Source organism: Herpailurus yagouaroundi, unplaced genomic scaffold (assembly GCF_014898765.1).
Source record: "Herpailurus yagouaroundi ecotype Mexico unplaced genomic scaffold, PumYag 196, whole genome shotgun sequence".
Classification (NCBI taxonomy): domain Eukaryota; kingdom Metazoa; phylum Chordata; class Mammalia; order Carnivora; family Felidae; genus Herpailurus; species Herpailurus yagouaroundi.
The window spans coordinates 2,531,834-2,550,662 of NW_024412427.1; the positions used below are offsets into that span (position 1 = coordinate 2,531,834).

At 52.5% G+C, this 18,829-nt stretch overlaps 1 protein-coding gene and 1 long non-coding RNA gene across 4 annotated transcripts in view; one reads left to right on the forward strand and one right to left on the reverse strand.

Moving 5' to 3' along the window:
- Positions 1–287: 287 nt before the first annotated feature.
- CCN5 (cellular communication network factor 5) lies at positions 288–13,826 on the reverse strand. 2 transcript variants are annotated; one of them, XM_040446967.1, is made up of 5 exons: positions 13,468–13,826; positions 13,187–13,301; positions 8,926–9,142; positions 3,127–3,381; positions 288–1,308 (listed from the first exon to the last, which is right to left on the reverse strand). In XM_040446967.1, the coding sequence occupies exons 2-5, from the start codon at positions 13,244–13,246 to the stop codon at positions 1,088–1,090; spliced, it is 753 nt and encodes a 250-aa protein (XP_040302901.1). In that variant the 5' UTR covers positions 13,247–13,301; positions 13,468–13,826; the 3' UTR covers positions 288–1,087. The 2 variants fall into 2 exon arrangements, with proteins under 2 accessions (XP_040302901.1, XP_040302900.1); XM_040446966.1 differs by having other exon boundaries at positions 13,187–13,279; positions 13,468–13,824.
- A 2,325-nt stretch (positions 13,827–16,151) lies between these two features.
- The window catches only part of LOC121012152 (uncharacterized), a 40,794-nt gene continuing 38,116 nt past the window's right edge, over positions 16,152–18,829 (forward strand). For both annotated transcript variants that reach the window (XR_005781969.1, XR_005781970.1), the window contains exon 1: positions 16,152–16,581. This is a non-coding gene — a long non-coding RNA (uncharacterized LOC121012152). The remainder of the gene's footprint in view (positions 16,582–18,829) is intronic.

Consider the following 18,829-nt stretch of genomic DNA (forward strand, 5'->3'; position numbering starts at 1 on the left):
TTATATGTAGGTTTAAAAAAGAAAAAAAAAACAATTGGGGTGCCTGGGTGGCGCAGTCGGTTAAGCATCCGACTTCAGCCAGGTCACGATCTCGCGGTCCGGGAGTTCGAGCCCCGCGTCGGGCTCTGGGCTGATGGCTCAGAGCCTGGAGCCGGTTTCCGATTCTGTGTCTCCCTCTCTCTCTGCCCCTCCCCCGTTCATGCTCTATCTCTCTCTGTCCCAAAAATAAATAAATGTTGAAAAAAATAAAAAACAAAAAAAAACAAAAAAACAATAAAACATGAGACTTCAAACAATTGCACACTTGGGTGGGTTTATTTCAGGCCGTGTTCCCCAGTCGCTGGGGGCAAGCCTTCATTTCCCCCCTGATTTTCTCTGGTCTTAAATGTTGCGAAGCACCAAGCTCTATATAAAGTGTCTAGCTCAGTGCCTGGCACGTTGCAGGTGTGCGCGAAAGGTTCATTTTTATTAACACGAGTTGGTTTTAACGGATCCCTTTCAGGCCTGTTTTCTGACTTTCTTCAAGACAGTGTGATTTCACCTTGTGATTTTCGCAAAGGATGCAGCCTCTGCATGCTGCCCTTGGATGGGGAGCGCTTTCTCAGACAGCATAAGCTTGACCTACAAGCTCTTGCCTAGGCATGTACCTGGGACGTTTTTATGTCAACTCCAGGAAAGGGAGCAAGAGATTCAGAATATCTGTGCGCCCCTCTTCACCACACCCCTGGGAAAATAGCCAGTCCAGCCCAGCACCTGCCTTGGCCTAATGATTAAGGGACAGCTGGTTGCCTTATCTGCTGGAAAGCTTGCCCATGTGTGTGTTTGATAAAGGCTGTGTGGAGGCGGGTAATGGACCAGAAGACCCTGGAAACCTTGGCCAGCCCCCTAGGCTGTGAGGTAGAGGAAGGGAGACTGGGACACGCAACCCAGCTCTATCTCAGGGTCCAGATGGACCAGACGGCTTGTGAACATTCTTGTCCTCCAGGGCCTGCATGGTGTTGCCCCAGTCCAGGGTGTGGGGAGGGCCCAGGCACGGGGCTGCCTGCTGGATGAGGGTGGGCACCGAACCCCCCTTCCCAGCTCTGCTCTAAAAGGCACTGTTCCGTGGGCTGCGGCCCCTGGCAGGTGGACAGGGCCTAGTCAGGCACAGGTGGTGCTGGGTCTCCAGTCGGCAGAGGCGGTTCTGGTTGGACACCCGGGTGGCCACGCCCAGCCCGCAGGTGGTTGAGCAGGGGCCCCAGGCCGTGCTCCATTCTGGGCAGGGGATGCCAGGGGGTGGGGGAGCGACAAGGCCAGAAAACTGGGGTCCTGGGAGGGGGGAAGAAAAAGAGGTCAGCACCGCGAGGTCAGGGCTTGGCGGCTAAGTCAACCCAACTGCTAGCGGTGCCCTCTTGGTCGCGTTGCTTAACCTCTCTGGACCTCGGTCTCTTCCCATGTAAATTTTCTACTGGTCGATTGTTAGGGCTGAATAAAATAATGGAGGGGAGGTGCTTAGCACAGTACTCCTACTTGTAAGCACCTCGTATGTGTGGGTTACTAGGCAGCTGGGATGGTGCCGGCCGGGACGGTCCCCCAGGAAGTGGCACGTTTCTCATTTCTGCACCCCTCCCCCCACGGCCTCTTACAGGAAGGAGATTGTGTGGGTAGTGGTACCGTGACCCGGCCGCAAAGATGCTAGAGGTTCTGAGGCTGTGCCCGGAACAAGACGGGGGGTTCACCACCGTCTAGGTTTTCCTCCTCTCACATCCGATTCTGCTCTGATGTTTTGGTGTCCTTTCTTCTGGTCCTTTTTAACCAACTGGTTCTCAACTGGGGGTGATTTTGCTCCCCACCCCCCCCCCCGGGACATTTGGCAATGTCCAGAGACCTTTTGACGGTCACACTGGGAGTGGGGGTACTGGAGTCTAGCCGGGATGCTGCTAAGCATCCTATCAGCTCCCACGCGACAGAGGGTTACCCGGCCCACGTGTCACTAGTGCCAAAGTTGAGAAACCCCGCGTGATATGACTTGTGTGCCGTCTGTATGCACACGCACATGTACTCACATACCGGAGGCCAAATTGCATAGACAGTGCCCTCTCCTGCTTTTTACGCACAAGATGAACTCGCTGGCATCCTGCTGTGCATTGAAGCGGATGTGCCCCGTTCCGTCATGGGGATAACTACAGCCACCACGGACGGAGTGCTATGTTCCAGGCACTGCCTGACTACTTTCCTTGTGTTTACTCGCCCAGTCTCGCAACAACTCTGCAAGGTGGATGCCCTTATTCTCACTTTGGAACAGTTGGAGGCACTGAGGCCCGGAGAAGTTAAGCAACTTTCTCAGAGTCCCACCGCTAGAAGTAGTGAAGCCGGGCTTAGAACCCCGGGCAGACTCCATGCTGAACCCACCATGCTCTACTCCCAATATGGCCCATCGCCAATGGACCCATGCCTTCTTTCCAGCTGCCTTTCTCTAGAAAAATCACATTCATATGATAATCATAATAACTCAGTGATGTAGCAAGAACCAAATCTCTAAAGAGTTTATAGCATGAGGTAACTGTCTTTCCTTCACCTCTGCCCCTAAGTCCACATCCCAGAGGCAACCACCTTGCCTGATTCAGTTTTGAGTTCCTCTTTGGGTACATCCAAATAATTACATATTAACACTAGTATATACTATTTAAATTATATAAATATATTATAATGCGTATTAGTATATTAGAATTATAATAGTAGTATGTCGTAATAGTACTTCCGCTATGAAATGCGAGCCTTTGGCTCAAGGATCCTAGCCCTCCTTTCCCTTCTCCACTCTGCCACTAATTTTCATTTTTCATTATTTATGACTTAAACTTATATTACTTCTTGTTTTGCCAGTTTCAAAGAGGTCTTGTGACTCCCCACTCTGCTCACCTAGTCTCCTCAGCCCGCACCCCCTCCCGGGTCCTGTCAGGGAAACCTGGGCTTTGACCTGTCCAGTCTCCTGGCTCCCGAGAAGCCCCGCCCTCGCCCCGCCCCCCTCCCCGGTGGCCCTGCCCCTCCCTGGCTTTGACCAGTCCAGTGTCCTGGCTCCCGAGAAGCCCCGCCCTCGCCCCGCCCCCAGGCGGCCCTGCCCCTGGCCTGGGCCAACCCTGCACTCACCTTGGGCTGGGAGGGGCTGGACCCCCAGCCCCCCTCCCTGGTCGCATACCCACTCAGGGCAGCACTTGCCCGGAACCTCAACCCTCCTGGGATACGGGCAGTCCCAGCTGGGCAGCCGGACGTCCTCACTGCACAGTGGCACACAGGTGAAGCCACCATCCTCACAGTGGCAGCGAACCCTGCAGTGGGGCTGGAAGGTCTCCCCATCTCGGTACACGCGGCCGTTCACCTCACAGCTCCCGTCATCCTCTCCCCCTGCAGAGGAGAAACCACACCCCCATCCGTGACCCCCAACTTTTCCCCGGGCAAGCCTGTGCCAGCCACATCCTCCACGTGGTCTCTCTGCAGAGCTGGCCCAGATCCTGCTGGGGAGCGGTGCCCTTACAGGGTCAGGACACTGGGCCAAAGGGCTCCAGCCCATCGTATGCACCCCGTCCCCACTGCCAGCCTGCCCTGGAGCCAGCAGGAACACAGCGTGACACACTGCATCCTGACACAAGGGATGGGGAGACGCTGGCCTGGTCGGAGCCCCACTCTGCTTTATTAGCTCTGGACCTTGGCCAAGCGACTTCACTTCTTGCCTCAGTTTCCTCACCTGCAAAGTGGGTTATAATGATACTTATTTCACAGGGTTGTGGTATAGACAAAATGAAATGATATATGTAATGAATCCAACATAAAAGAGATCTTCGATAGATCCTAGCTGCTCTGTTGTTACTATGAATATAAGTACTATATATCAATAATATATAACATAGGTACACAATGAGGGTTTCTGCAACAAAATTTCATTGTACATCTGCTGTGTGGTAGTCGTCCCTATTAGGCCAGGGCTCAACTTGCTGGCTGTGTGACTTTGGATAAGTTACTTGACTTCTCTGAGTCCCCTTAACAATAGCATTGATGAGAACAGCTCAGTACCTTCAGTTACACGAGATAATATGTACAAAACATCTGGCACAGTGCTAGGCATATAGTAGGTGTTCAAGAAACACTCTCTGAACAGAGCCCTCAAGATGTGGACGCTATCCCCACTTCCTCCACTGGAAAAGCACTGCTTGAGGGCTGGGGTTGGGAGTGCTCCTGCCGGCACACCCCCATCCCCCAGGCCGGCTCAGAGCATGGATGGCACACACAGACCCTGGGGAAATGCCCTTTGCAATGCCTGGTGCAAAGCCCAGCACGTGAGAGACACTGATAAAAGAGTTCCGACTTCTTATAAATTCCAGAGATATGTAGTGTGCCCCTCCTGTGTGCCATCTACTGGGCTCCTAGACAGGACTAAGACACAGCCCTTGCCGTGAGGGATTGATGCCCAGGCAAGGGACAGATGTCACTGTCTCCAAGACAGAGTGAAGAGCCGTGGAGAGGTGCGTGTGAGCCGCCCAGGAAGTGCAGAGAGCTAGGAGGGGTCAGGAGGTTCTGGGGACGGATTTGCTGGAAGGCAGATTTTCCCAGGATTTCAGAGAGAAACCTCTAGCGAGCCTATACACACGCAGGAATTTGGGAACCACACAGATGTGGAGGGCAGTCCCTGTTCCCACTTGCTAGCTGTGGAAACTGAGCCACGATACCCGCTCACGGGGCCACCAAGGATTGAAGGAGCCAGTGTACTTACAGGATTTCGCCCCGAGTCTGGAACATGGCAGCTGAGTGGGAGCGGGTGATGCCTGTTCCTTTGAGAGGCACAGGCAGGCACTCGCGGTCTCCCCACTCCTTCCAGGCCGCGGCCCTTTGGTTCCAAATCCCTGGCCTTCTGGCCTGGATCATGTGGCCGCTGGTTTCCTGGAAACTGTAGGGGGCAGTTGTGCCTTAATCTGCACCCTAAGCCTGGCCGAGCCTGGGTCTCCCACCAGACTCCTGATGTCACAGCCCTGGGGCCTCCTGGTCGCTGGGATGACTGGTAAACAGAGGGATTGTTTAGGAAAGTCAGCTGGAGTGGTGATAATTTTAGCAAGGTTTCCTGGCACCCCTCCTGGGTCCTACAGCTCAGGCTGGTTGGGAGTGGGAGCAATGGTCCCTGGGCAGTCACTCCCTACGCTGGGGTCTGCGTGCACCCTTGTGTGTGGTCCCAAACACATGAGGTACCTCCAAACTTACTCATCCTTGGATCCCCACCCCCGACATACACATATAGTTGCCTCTACCTGGCCGTTCCAATACCTTCTTGTCCAGCAACCTCCCTCAAATAACTTTAGAGGGGCTCCTCTAAAGGGGCTCCTGGGTGGCTCAGTCAGTTAAGCAGCCGACTCTTGATTTTGGCTCAGATCATGATCTCATGGTTTGTGAGATGGAGCCCAGCATGGAGCCTGCTTGGGATTCTCTCCCCCTTGCTCTCTGCCCTTTCCCCCTCCCATCCCCCCACCCCTCTCATGCTCTTTCTCTCTAAATAAATAAACAAACAACAAGCAAACATTAAAAAATTAAAAAAAGAAACTTGAGAGCCCAGTCTTGTTATCTGGTGATTTCTACATCCTTCTTTCCCTCTGAGGGTCCCTTACAGGAGAGGGAACGACAGGGTATTTGTTTTTTGTTTGTTTGTTTGTTTGTTTACCTTTAGCCACTTGCACACTGTGTGACCATAGGCAGGTGATTTAACCTCTCTGACCCCCACTTCCTTCATCTGCAAAATAAATTTAATAATAGGACCTTCCTCATTATTAAGGGTAAAGTGAAATCATGTGTGTAAAGGGCTTGTTCACAGGACATGCTCAATAAATGCCTGTTCCTGTGCCTCTTCCTGCTAGCTTCTCTAGAACTCCTACTATCATTCATTCATTCATTCATTCAACGCTTATTTATTGGGTACCTACTATGCATCAGGAACTGTTCTGGGTACTTGTGGTATAGCAATGACTAAAACAGGCAAACATCCTGCCCTCATTGGAGCTTTCGCCCTAGCAGAAATAAGCACAATAAGCAAGTAGAGTTTATGATGTCAGATGGTGATTAGAGCCAGAAAAATAATGGAGGGAAGGGTTTTAAGAGAGGGGTGTTGAAAATGGTGATCGCGGAAGGCCTCACCAAGAGGGTGATATTTGAGTAAAGATGTGAAGGAAGTTTAGGAACTTGCCATGCATGTATCTGGGGGAAAGAATGCTGGTAGACAAGCAGCCAGTGCAAAGGCCCTGAGGTAGGAGCCTCCCTGGGATATTTAAGGAACAAAATAGGCCAGTGTGGCTGAAGCAGAGAGTGGGAGGGAGAAAGGGGGTTCGATGGGGTCAGAGAGAAAGTAGGAGCAGGACCCTGTGGGGCCTTGTAGCCACCAGGAGGACTTTGGCTTGTATTCGGAGGTGGTAGGAAGCTCTTGGAGGCCTTGAGGCCGAGGATGGATGTGGTCTGATGTATGTATGGAAAGGGCCCTGTGGCTGCTGTGTTGGAAACAGGCGAAAGGCAAGGAGAGAAGCAGGGAGACAGTTATGCAGCCACCGCAACATCCATCACGTGATGCTGGGGCTCAGGCCAGGCTCGTAGCAGGGGCTGGACTGGGAACGGAAGGTTCTAGAAATATCTTGAAGACTTTGCTTGTGGGAAGTATGTGGGATGTGCAAAAATGAGAGAGGTCAAGAATGACTGTAAAGTTTGAAACTCAAGCCACAGGAAGGGTGGGGATGCCCTCGGCTGAGTGCGGAGGCTGCACGCTTGGGGTATGAGGGATCAGAGGCTTACGATGGACACGCACACAGACTGGAGTTGGCCGTCAGAGGTCTGTCCAACAGGAACTGACAGGAGAGGTTTTGGGCAGCACATTCCCTCCAGAGCTAAGACCTAGACCCAGCCTCTGTGAGGTCTTAGCTGGTTCTGACTCATCTGTGGGGTTCACCAGCCTCCAGATTTGGTTCATGAACACCCACTATGTTGCCTGACCAGCACTGGGAGTTGTAGGAAGAAGCAAAGACTAACTACATTTTTGACCTCCAGTTGTTTGAAGTCTGAATCAAGACAGACTAGGAAAAGCCCTTTAATAAACTTAGTGACAATAACAGCCAATGTGTACTAATCATATGCTGAGTGTCAGGCAGAAGAGTGATGGAAAGGAGGATTGTGGAGCCAGCTCCCTGAGTTCAAATCCCAGCCCAGCTCCTTATGAGCTGTGTGACCCTGGGCAAGTTGCCTAACCTCTCTGTGCCTCTTTTTGTTTTTTCCCATTTATAAAATGCGAATGACATCAGGACCAACCTCATAAGGTTGTTTTGTTTTTTTTTAGTTTTTTTTTAACGTTTATTTATTTTTGAGACAGATAGAGACAGAACGTGAACGGGGGAGGGGCAGAGAGAGAGGGAGACACAGAATCTGAAACAGGCTCCAGGCTCTGAGCTGTCAGCACAGAGCCCGACGCGGGGCTCGAACTCACGGACCGCGAGATCACGACCTGAGCTGAAGTCGGACGCTTTGCCGACTGAGCCACCCAGGCGCCCCACGGTTGTTGTGAGATTAAATGAGACGATATTTGTGAAACCCTTAGCGCCTCGCACGCGGTAAGTGCCATGCAAGTGTTCAACAAATAAAGCTTTGCCGTGTGCTTTACATGTGTCCTGGCTAATTAAAACAATGGCCTGGTGAGCTAAATGTTACTTCTCTCATTTTTCCCTTTAGCAACCATCTATGAGTTTATAAAACAAATCACTACTTCCTCATGATTATACTCCCCTGATCATAAAAAAACATTTAACGAGGATTTAGTGTTGATAACCTTATGTCTATTAGTCTTGTTGTTATCAGTCTTTAAGCCTTGTTTTTTTCGATAAGTGGATTCATTGTCAATGATTCATGAGCCCCTCTCTTGTTCTTATTTTCTTAAAATGACACATGCAAATAGATGAAAGAGGTAGATGGCTCTACAAGACTCATTAAAAAAAAAAAAGAAAGAAAAAAGAGAACACTGTCACATTTTGCTGCTTCTCTAAGGCAGTGGTCCTCAAATAGAGATGATTTTGCTCCCCCAGGGCACGCTTGGCAATGTCTGAGACAGATTGTCATGACCTGAGTCATGCTACTGGCATCCAGTGAGTAGAGACCAGGGATGCTGCTAAAAGTCCTACTGTGTGTAGGACAGCCCCCTACAAAGAATTATAACAATTATCTGGCCCCAAAGACTAAAGTTGAGAAACCCTGATCTAAAGTGCCAGAAGGCACCAAGGCCTAAAATGCTGAGAGCTATAACATGCTCAAGGTCACTAGTAAATGGCAGACTCAGGACTCAAACGATAGCCCAAGGCTCCCAATCCAGGAGGAAGACAGAACAAAACGTTGCTTTAGAATCTGTGTGATCTGGTCCCAAGCTGTGTAAGAGTAATCATGCCCATTACTGTTACTAAGGCTCAGTTTGCTCATCTATAAAGTGGGTCTGAAAGTACTTACCACATAGGATCGTTGTGAGGATTATGTGGCAAGTTTCAGCACACTGCCTGAGACGTATTATGCCCTAAATAAGCAGCAATGCTTTTATTTTCCCAAAAAGGTGTGAAGGTCCCAAGAAAGGATAGTAACATCTGGTTTGAATAATCTGGGAGGACTTCCAGGGGAGGAGTGTTTGAGCTCGCCTTTGACAGTGGGTTGTGATTTGGACAGGTAGGAATGGGGGGAGGCTGCTCAGGTGGAGGGCATGGTTAGATCAAAGACAAGGTTGGGGGGCGGGCAGAGGGAGGGCCCAGGGAACCGCGGGTCACCGGGTTTGGCTGGAATGGATGGTGCACCTGATGCAAGGAGGTAGAGAGAGAAGAGCTTCTCTTTGACTCAGGTCCCCTCAGCCTTGACCCTCCCAAATACATCCACCGTCAGTCCCGCAAACCTGCTTACAGAGGCACACGGCCCCTCGGCCACCAGGGCCCGCCCTGGGCTGGCAGATCAGGCCCTGGCTGGGGTCGCAGACGTGGAGATGGTCGCAGGGCTCCCCCAGCCGCCGTGCACATACCCGGCAACAGTTGCAGCCGTCCAGCACTAGGGGCGCCCCCGGTGGGCATCGGGGTGGCGGCCAGGGGCAGACACATGGTGTTGGGCACAGCTGGGCACATACCTGCAGAGACAGAGATGTCACTCAGCCATGGCCATTCAAGGGGGGCAGTGAGAGATCCACACTTTGGCCCCAGGGTCACACAGACCTGGCCTTGAACCTCGTGACACTCCTCCCTAAGAGACAGTTGGTATTGCGGTCATGAGCTAGAACTTTGGACTAGAACTCCAGTCCCGACTCTGCCTCTTATTAGCTGAGTGACCTTGGGCAAGTTACTTAAGCTCTCTTAGCCTCAGTTTCCCTATCTGTAAAAAGGGGGCAATAGCAGTGTTTAGCTCAGAGGATTGTTTTGAAGGGTACATAAAGTGATGCATGTTAAACCCTGAGCAGGCAGCCAGGCATGGGGTAGGTGCTCAGTGCATTTAGCAAATGATGATCACTGTTGGGAATGACAAGGAAGGGCTGAGGCCCCGCCCTTTAGACACTATAGTAAGGCAAACGCCACAAAACAAAGGATTAAAATGACAGGGCACTGGGGCGCCTGGGTGGCTCAGTCGGTTGAGAGTCTGACTTCGGCTCAGGTCATGATCTCGCGGTTCATGAGTTCGAGCACCGTGTCTGGCTCTGTGCTGACAGCTCAGAGCCTGGAGCCTGCTTCAGATTCTGTGTCCCCCTCTCTCTCTAGCCCTCCCCTGCTCATGCTCTCTCTCTCTCTCTCTGTTAAAAATAAATAAACATTAAAAAAATTTTTTAATAAAAAATAAAATAACAGGGCACTATATGATTTCTAGCACATAGATTGCAAATCTTTATCTCGACAGCTGAATAAATCAAACAGTATCATAGATGTTTTTGATTGTTGGAATAACCCAGAATATATTTCTGGATACTTATCAAATCAGCCAGGAAACTTGGGAAAATACTGAACCCCAGACCTCCCCTGGGACTTACCAAATATAACCTCCAGAGGCAGGGCCCCGGAATCTGTATTTGTACCAGGCTGCCAGGGGCTTCTGATGCACAGCTAGGATTTTGGCACCTCTGCTCCAGTTCTAACCCCCAGCCCCTGGCCATGGAGAGATGGGGACCCTCGGCTCCAGAGAGAACAAGGGTCTTGCCAAAAGTCACAGTGTGTTAGCCACAGAGCTGGGAGCCTACTTCCTCCTTAAGGATGCTATAGTCGGGAAAATCCTGAGCCAGGGACCCACCGCCCCCCCCCCCCCAGGTGGGTATCGACCCAAGTGTCCTGGCTGTTTCTTCCCACTCAGGACATAGAAACAACCCAACCAGAAACCGGATGCCATGGTCTCCCCATATGTCCGTTTGGAGGTGGGGACCAAGAGGCAGGCGTAACTCAAGATATTCCCAGTGGCCCCCTCCGTGAGGGACCAATCTTTAGTTCAGTAGGATCCTTGGAGGACCAGAGGGTTTTACCTGGAGAATGGAAGCCTTACAGTTTACAAAGATCAAACTAATAACCTCCTATCTTTGGTGTGGCCCCAAAGCAGGCAATGACCTCTTTGCCCTAATCCCTACTTTGCCCCAACCCTACCACCCTCCAGTCCTGCAAACCTGCCTTCAGTGGCCTGCAGCTCACACCCTGGCCACCAGGGGCCGCCCCAAACTGGCCAACCAGCCTTGGGTGGGAGGGGGTGTCACAGACCAGGAGGTACTCCCAGGTTCCAGGCTAGGACAGCACTGGTAACAGGTTCAAGCGTGGAGCCTCACAGGGGAGAGAGTTCCCACCTCTGCAGGAATTCCAAGCAGGAGACTGGGTGATACCAAAGAGATTCTAGAGAAGATGGCCTAGGCTCGCTCCTCAAAGCGTGGTCTGGACCAGCAGCAGGAGCAGCGTCACCCAGAAGTCTGTTGCAGTATCTGGGGCCCCGCTTTATGAGTCTGACTCTGCCTTTTAACAAACCTAGAAATTATTCTCATGGAATTGACCCAGAGAGCAATCAGCCGGACTCTGGGGTTCCCTTTCAAACCAGAGGGTGGGCTCCCTCGGTGAGTGGGAAGTGGGGACTCTGACCAGAACTGGCTCTCGGGTCCCTCCCACCTGAAAGCCGGGGTGCCAGGCCACAGACCGTCTGGCTTGCACCCAGGTTCCCACTTTGGCTCTCCATGAGCAAGCGTGGCCAGGGCCGGATGTGCAGGTCCTGATATGCAGAAGGGGCCACTAATAATATCAGTGATTATGGCTAACAGTTACCACGGGCAGCCGTAATGTGTCATCTGATTTAGCCCTGCGAGGTGAGGTGCCAGCACTGTGCCCACTGTAGAAGCTCAAAACAGTGTGGCCACGTCACCAGTAAGAGGCAGAGCCAGGACCGGAATCTGGGTTCACGTGAATCCAAGGCCCAGGTCGTAATTATCACACCTACCTTGGGGAGATGTTTGCCAGCTTAGCCTCTGCCTCAGTTTACCCATTTGTTCAGGACGGTCAGCGACAGGTCAAGGGAGCACACCAAGGGGAGGTAGGCCCTCTCTGGTCTCCCTCTATCTCCATGCCCTTCCCAACCACCTCCTGCACACATGGTTTTTCTAGACCCTTGCTTCGGTCACCAAGGGGGAAGAGCCCCGGACACAGAATATTCTAGGAAGAGTTGAAATCCAAGTTCTACCACTGACTGGCTGTGTGACTTTCACCACCACGCCGCTGAACCGCTTTGTCGGGGAGGGAGCTGTTTCCTTCTCAGTAAGACAGGGTAGAGACCACCTATCTTGAAATTGTGACAGGGATAAAAGGTCACGGCTAGCTCTCGATCACCGTGACTCTGTCTGTTTCCAGGTCTCTGCCACCTGCCCCTGTTCACAGGCCTGAGCCCAAGAGCCCACAGCCCGCCGGAAGGCTCGGGATTCTCGTTCTGAGGATTGTTGTAGCTTTCCATGTTCGTGATGACCAGGTCCCTGAGTCCTATGCAGGATGCTGCCTGGCTCCCTGGGACCAGGAAGAATAGAGGTGAGGACAGTGAGCCCAGGATGGCTTCATTTTGGTCTTTTATATAAGCCTGGGCCCAGAACCCCGAGCCCCCAAGCCACCCACCTAAGCATGATGTTCTGCCGGGCACCTTCGGGAGAACAAACAGTGGGACTGGGATGCTGGCAGAGTTCTGGGCCTTGCCCCACCGCTGCTCAGGACCCAGGAGAGCAAAACTTCTGCTGTGCTCCTCAGCAGAGCATGAAAGCCCAGTGAGATCATGGCTCGCGGTGGGGCCAATCTCCAAGGCATTTGCTGAGGGAATCACAGGGATCAGCAGCTGTGGCCTCGGTCCAGGTAGGGGAGAGGCCCAGGCAGGAGAGGCACAAGTAGAAGCGCCCCTTCCCCACCCTCCACACACTCAAGCCTATCCTGGGCTCCACTTCCTCTATTGCTCTGATGTTTCTTTGCTGTGTGATGTTAGTCAAGTTGCTTGCCCTCTCTGAGTCCTGCTTGACTAAAAACAGGGGATAATAAATCCTTACGAGGTTGTTGGATACGTTACGCAAGGTAGATGTTTCACAGACCTTCTGAAAAAATGTCCCATAAGAGAAGATCATCATTCCACAAGGTGTCTCCCTGTCCCCTTTCAGCCAGGTCTGCAGGTCACTAGGTCACTCACTGCCAACAGCATTAACGCCCTTGCAGCGTGAACTTTTCCGATCAGTTAGACACCAACATCCTTTCAAACCCTGGCTCACAATCAGGCAAAGCAGGGTGTATGTGGCATCTCCTTATTTGTAATGAGGACGCCCACTTCAGCTTTGTAGGGCTCTGGGGACTGCTAATAGTCATGACCCTCTGCTTCTGAACACCTGCCACGTTCCGGGTGCTGCGCTGAGTACTTTTGATGAATTACCATAAATGATCTTCACAAAAGCCTCATGATCATTATGCCCATTTATCCAAGGAAGCAGCTGAGGCTCGGAGAGGAGAAGGGACTTGCCTGAGATCACACAGCAGAGCTGGCCAGGGGCAACTCTCTGGGCACCAGGGAGGGAAGCCCGGCTGTGCCCAACATAGAAGACCTGCAGGAATTCTTTTAGGGGGTCCTTGGCAGTGATTTCACACCTCCCCAACACACCAAGGAAGTCAGCAGGATGTTTTGGGGCCCAGGGCCCCCTTACCTTTGAGAGGAGGCAGAGGAGGGAGAAGGCCAGAAGGTGGGTCTGTAGTGTGACTCTCATGTCACTGTGTCCCCCACGGAGCCGGCTTTCAGCCTGGGAGGCAGGACCTGTGAGTCTTTATGTTCCAGCAGCTGTGAGGTCACTGCCAGGCACACAGGCTCACACACACAGATGCACACGCACACACAGATGCACACGCACACACAGATGCACACGCACGCTGGTCTCTGCATTCCTGCTCCTCTCCCCATCCTCATGCTCCCACTGATGAGCCCATTTACCTGAAGATGAGACGGCGAGGCCACCAAGAAGGTGCCTACCAGTGTGAGCGTGTGTGCGCGTGTGCGTGCGTGCGTGCGCACGCCCGTGTGTGAAAGCCAGAGCCAATGCCAGTGCCAGGAGCCTGTGACAGGCTGGCAGGGGCCTCTCTGGCTCCTCCCAGCCCAGGAAGGGAAGGGGACCTTCCTGGGCTGCTGCTCTTGCTGATGAGCCCTGGCCCGACCCCTGCCCGCCTCCCTGGGGGCTGTGGATCCAGAAAGAGCTCAGCAGATACCCCCTTTGCTGCGCCGACCCAAATCCTCCGAAGCCCCGTGGCCCGGACTCTGGGCAGTTTCAGCTGGGCCTGTGGTTTCTGGCAGGAAGATTGGCGGCCATCCAGAGGCGGGTGTGACCCAGAGCAAAACTTCCCTGGGCGGCCTGTTTGCTTTTGGCAACAAGGGGCCTCCCCAATGCCTGCTTCCCCGGGCTCCGGGAGGTGGCCCACAGCGGGTGAGCCCCGTGCAGGCTGGACCTATTGTGTGCCGGTGCTTGCCGGGCCCCTGCCAGATGATCTAGAAGAACCGAATCCATTTCGTTTAATTCAGCCATCTCTGAGGCCCCCTCTGTAGGAGCTGGAGACACAAGAGTGACCTTGGGACAAAGCCCAGAGTGGGTGACGACAGAGGGAAAACAGGTGGAATTTCTGGGCCTACTGAGGAGGGGTCCTTGTTCAGACCGAAGGGAAGGGGTGGCTGCCTGGGGGAGGCGCCTTCACAGAGAACCACAGGAAAAGGAGGTGTGAGGAGAATGTTGCAGGCAGAGGCAAACACAGCAGGAGTGAGTGTGATAACATGCCTACTCTGGGAGCCAAAGGTGTGGCCGGAGCTGGCGGAGGTGGGGAGGAGTGTTCTACATGGGGAGCAGGACACCGAATTTGTACCGCCGGTGTCTGGGGGCATCTCCAACGATCCAGCCACCGGGGCTGCCGGACGTGGGCAAGTGCTTGGGTTGTGGCATTTGGCAAAGATAATCACCGGTGGTGTCAAGGGGGGGCTGGGGAGGGCTTTGGCCCCCATAATCTCCACCAGTACCCCAAAACTTGAAGTGAAGGCGCTGGGTTCCAGAATGGGCGGTTGGTGAGGAAGAAGGGTGAGCTGATATAGGGGTCAGACTGAGTGGATTTCCTAGGGGGAAACGCCCTCCCAGCTGCCGTCCTGGGGAAGGAGGCCATGGGGAGGGGAGATAAAGGTTGAAATGTACGACCCCGGCTCCGTCTCTGTGGGTTCTGGCTGGAGGGGGAGGGCAGGGGGTCCCTTGGCCTGCAGGGAAGGGGATGCGGTCTTCGTTTATAAATGCTTCTATTTCGGTCAGAGGCATGCCTAGGGGACTCTACACACGGGGCGGATCCTTGCTGAGCACCCCCTCCTTCGCACGACAGAATTATTTTCCATAATAATCATAAAATGAAACAAATACTTTTCATGTATGACCTAAGGTTTGCAGTTACCAAACAAAAACACCACCCTCCACAGCTCACACTGTGTCACAGTGTTAATGTTTATTTATTTTTGAGAGAGAGAGAGAGAGACAGAATGTGGGCAGGGGAGGAGTAGAGAGAGAGGGAGACAGAACCTGAAGCAGGCTCCAGGCTCTGAGCTGTCAGCACAGAGCCCAGCGCAGGGCTCAAACTCATGGACCCTGAGATCATGACATGAGCTGAAGTCAGATGTTTAACCGACTGAACCACCCAGGCACCCCTCACCGTTTTAAATTTTTAGCACAGACCCAAATTCCAAGGAGTCACATAGAATGAGAGAATTGACAGACCTCTATCTCCGTCTTCACTGTCACTCAGCATCCACTGATGCTTTTCATCTACTGTCGGGGTGCAGAACTGTCACCCCCAGGGTTAGAGACAGGTGCTGCACAAGATTCCAAACTGTCAGGCACTTCTGCTCTCGGTGAACGTGTGCTCCTGGGCTCATGTGTACTGGGCAACTGTCTTCCTAGATTTCTCCAAGTTCACTTCCATGTAGGTTTATTAAAGGATAAGAAATTAAAATGTGCTAATTCGAAGCTTACCTACGCATTATTAAAATTCAACAGCTACGGCATCAATTGTTTAGAACTTGGACCAAAAAAAAGATATTTTCAGGACAAAGTACTTTATCATGAATTTATGATTGATGTGATTTATATTTATATACTGGCATGATTTATATTTATATACGGACTTCTCATCAATTTTATCTTTTTTTAATGTTTATTTTATTTATTTTGAGAGAGAGAGAGAGAGAGAGAGAGAGCACCCAAGTGTGGGGAGGGGCAGAGAGAGGAAGAGAGAGAATCCCAGGCAGGCTCTGCCCTGTCAGCACAGAGTCTGATTTGGGGCTTGATCTCAGGAACCATGAGATCGGGATCTGAGCCGAAATCTCGAGTTGAACACGACCACCTGAGCCACCCAGGTGCCCCTCGTCAATTTTACCTTTAAATTCTCGATGTGCCCCTCTTATTGCCTACACCCAGGGAAGACCACTCCCATGCCCTGTCTTTGCTGAGACCACCGGTTTTAACAACAATGAAAGAAAAGGGCCCTCAGAGGGAGCCAGCCCGGTGCTAAGTATTTTTTTTTTTTTTTATAAAAAGTAGTGTTTCTAATCCTCACAGTGTATGCCTCAGTAAGAAAGGTGAGGTTCAGAGAGGATAAGTAACTTCTCTAAGGTTACACAGCTAGACACCAGAGCCAGGTTTTCAGCTACTTGTCCGTCTGACTCCAGAACCTTCCGTTGTGGTTTGTGTTATTTATTTTGGCTACGGCTCCTAGAGCTCTCTGTGGCATATGTTTTTTAGATCGAGGGGCAACGTGCTAGTGTGAAGTATACATCTCGACAACTCTTTGCATGTGTGCACGCCCATGTAACCACCACCCAGAGTAAGATACATTTCCAGAAGATTCCTCATGCCCCTTCCAGGTACTCGCTATTCTGACCTCTATCAGCATTGATCAGTTTTTCCTGGGAGGAGCGGCGTGGAACCACTTCTCTCGCTGAGGCAAGAAGGAAGACAGGAGGATTTCCGTGTGGGGAGGAGCTGCTCACGGCAACATCGGAGGGGGAGCCTCCACAGGCAGTGGGGAGGTGAGGCCGCCGCGGGGTCCTGGGGGAGTGAAGAAGGCATGGGTCAGCGCCAGCCAGGTAGGCGACAAGAGATGAGTGGAAATCCTGCCACCCACCCCTCCCCCGGCGGGCCCCTCTGAGTCAGAGTGTGGCTGTTTGCTTGGAACTTGTTCTAATAACTGGGGATGGCAGCGTGTGGACAGGGAGGGGAGGCCCTGGGGCCTGGCCAGTTCTGGAAGCACGCAGGCTGGCATCGGGGCATTTGGTGATGAAAGTGTCAGAGACGAGCCTTCCACACGCAGTTCAGAGTGTTGAAAACCTGCGGCAGGAACTGCCACTTTGCTGACCGGGTGCGAGTGGGTTGGGCTCCAAACCGCTGAGTTTGGTGCTGGAGGGACAGTCCAGGGAACCCATGAGTCTCTTGGCTGCTGCTGTAGCCACCCCGCTAGATAAGATCCCAGAATGAGCCTGTCTCCCCTTTGCGTTACCAGAAGGAAACATAGCCTCATAAGTCAAAAGGTCCTGGCTTCAAATCCCGGCTCCCCCATGACTCACAGTGCTGGGATTAGGGTGCACTAAGGGGTGCTCCTAGATGCCCCAAGGGAGCAAACTTTAAGGGACTCTCCCTCTCAGGTGCCCGCCTTGCACTGCGTCACCGGAGAGTGAGCGCCTCTTGAAGAGGGAGGCCCCTGGGGCACAAAATGAGTTTATGGCAGCAACTCAGTAAATATTGGTGGCCTGACTACATAGGACAGTCCCCTATCCTAATGTGTCATTCGGGGACATTAGGCTATGCTGAGGTCACAAATCCCCAAAGCTCAGTGGCTTGACCCAACAAAGGTTTATCTTTGCTCACGAAGAGTCCAGTGGAGTCAGGTAGGTCTTCTCCATCTTGGGCCCGATTGTCTGGCCCTTCCCTCCCCACGTGTGTGCTCCGAGGTCAGCGGCGGCGCCCAGGTGCTTGTTTGAAAGGAGGAATCCCAAGCCCCGCCCAGAATCAACCTGCATTTTAATGAGACCCATAGGTGATTTGTATGCCAATGGAATTTCTGCCTGGTGCGGGTTCAGCTGGTCTGCAAATACCCAGCCCCCAGGCACCTCTCCCGGCCTCTCCTTCCACACATTCCCTGGTCTGGGCGGGAGTTCAGAGGTGTGCTCCTGGCCTGAGATCCCAGGTGCCATGATGAGCTCCTTCTCCCACCCCTTAGGACAGCTGTGGGGCTTGAACAGTTTAACACTTGGCTTCAGTCTGAGCTGGCAAGGTTCTGTGTGCAGGGACACACAGGGTCCAAAGGGGCTGGAATTCGGAGCTCTCAGCCCACGCATGTGACCGCCTCTGCACACGGCCTCATGCAGCCGTGTGAACTGGGAAGACTGGCAGTGAACTGGTCCTCACTTGCTGGGTGAGGGGGTTGGCACCCGGGGCTGTGCCAAGGGTGCAGCTGGTGCAGCATTGATAAGCCTGCTGGGGAGCTGGGAGGAAGTCATGATGGGACATGGAAAGGGCTTTGGAAATTGGCATGAGGGTTTATTTACAGACTTAGTGTGCCAGGGAGAAGGCACTGAACCTGGCACATGTTAGGTGCTACTTACATATTTGTTGCAAGCATGAGTGAATTGGGGGACCCAAGCTCTAATGCCAGCTCTATGGCTACACATTCTCGGGAAAATTCCTTGCCCTTGCTTGGCCTTAGTTTCCTCATTTGTTAAATGGGACTGGGGCAAACTCCATATTTTCTAGGGCCTCTTGGCTCCAGGAATCTGTTTCTGTGTCTGGAAGCATGAGTGTCAGGTCTGATCCAGAGGGAAGCATGGAGGGAGGGACCTCAGGAGTATAGAGTTCTAGAATGTCAGGAGGCAGAGGTGGTTCCTGTAGACTCACTGATGTCTGACTCGTCAGAGTTCAGGAGACCACGTTGAGTTGGAACCAGGTGTTCACGAGGGACTGGGTGCCAGGACAAGTGGATTTGCTCTTTGCTAGACATCTCTTGGAGGATGCAGATAATAGGTTAGGTTATTCCCTCCCCATCAAAGAGCCCCTCCATCCTTCAGGACATTCGGTCTCCAGGGACTTACCTCTCACTGAGTCCCTACAGGTGGCATTACATGTTCATATCCATACCTAATCCATCCATCCATTTGTCCTTCAGTCCAGCTATTCATCTGTATATCCATCCATCCATCCATCCATCCATCCATCCATCCATCCATCCGTATATCCATCCACCCATGCATTCATTCAACAAGCACTGAATGCAGTGGGCCATGC

Coding starts and splice junctions, on each gene's coding strand:
- CCN5 (XM_040446967.1), bottom strand. CDS start 13,246: ATGAGAGTCACACTACAGACCCACCTTCTGGCCTTCTCCCTCCTCTGC. Junction 3,382..8,925: donor CCGAGGGGCCGTGTGCCTCT/GTAAGCAGGTTT, acceptor TCTCCTCTGCAG/GGGGAGAGGATGACGGGAGC. Junction 1,309..3,126: donor CCAGCCCCTCCCAGCCCAAG/GTGAGTGCAGGG, acceptor CCCCCCTCCCAG/GACCCCAGTTTTCTGGCCTT.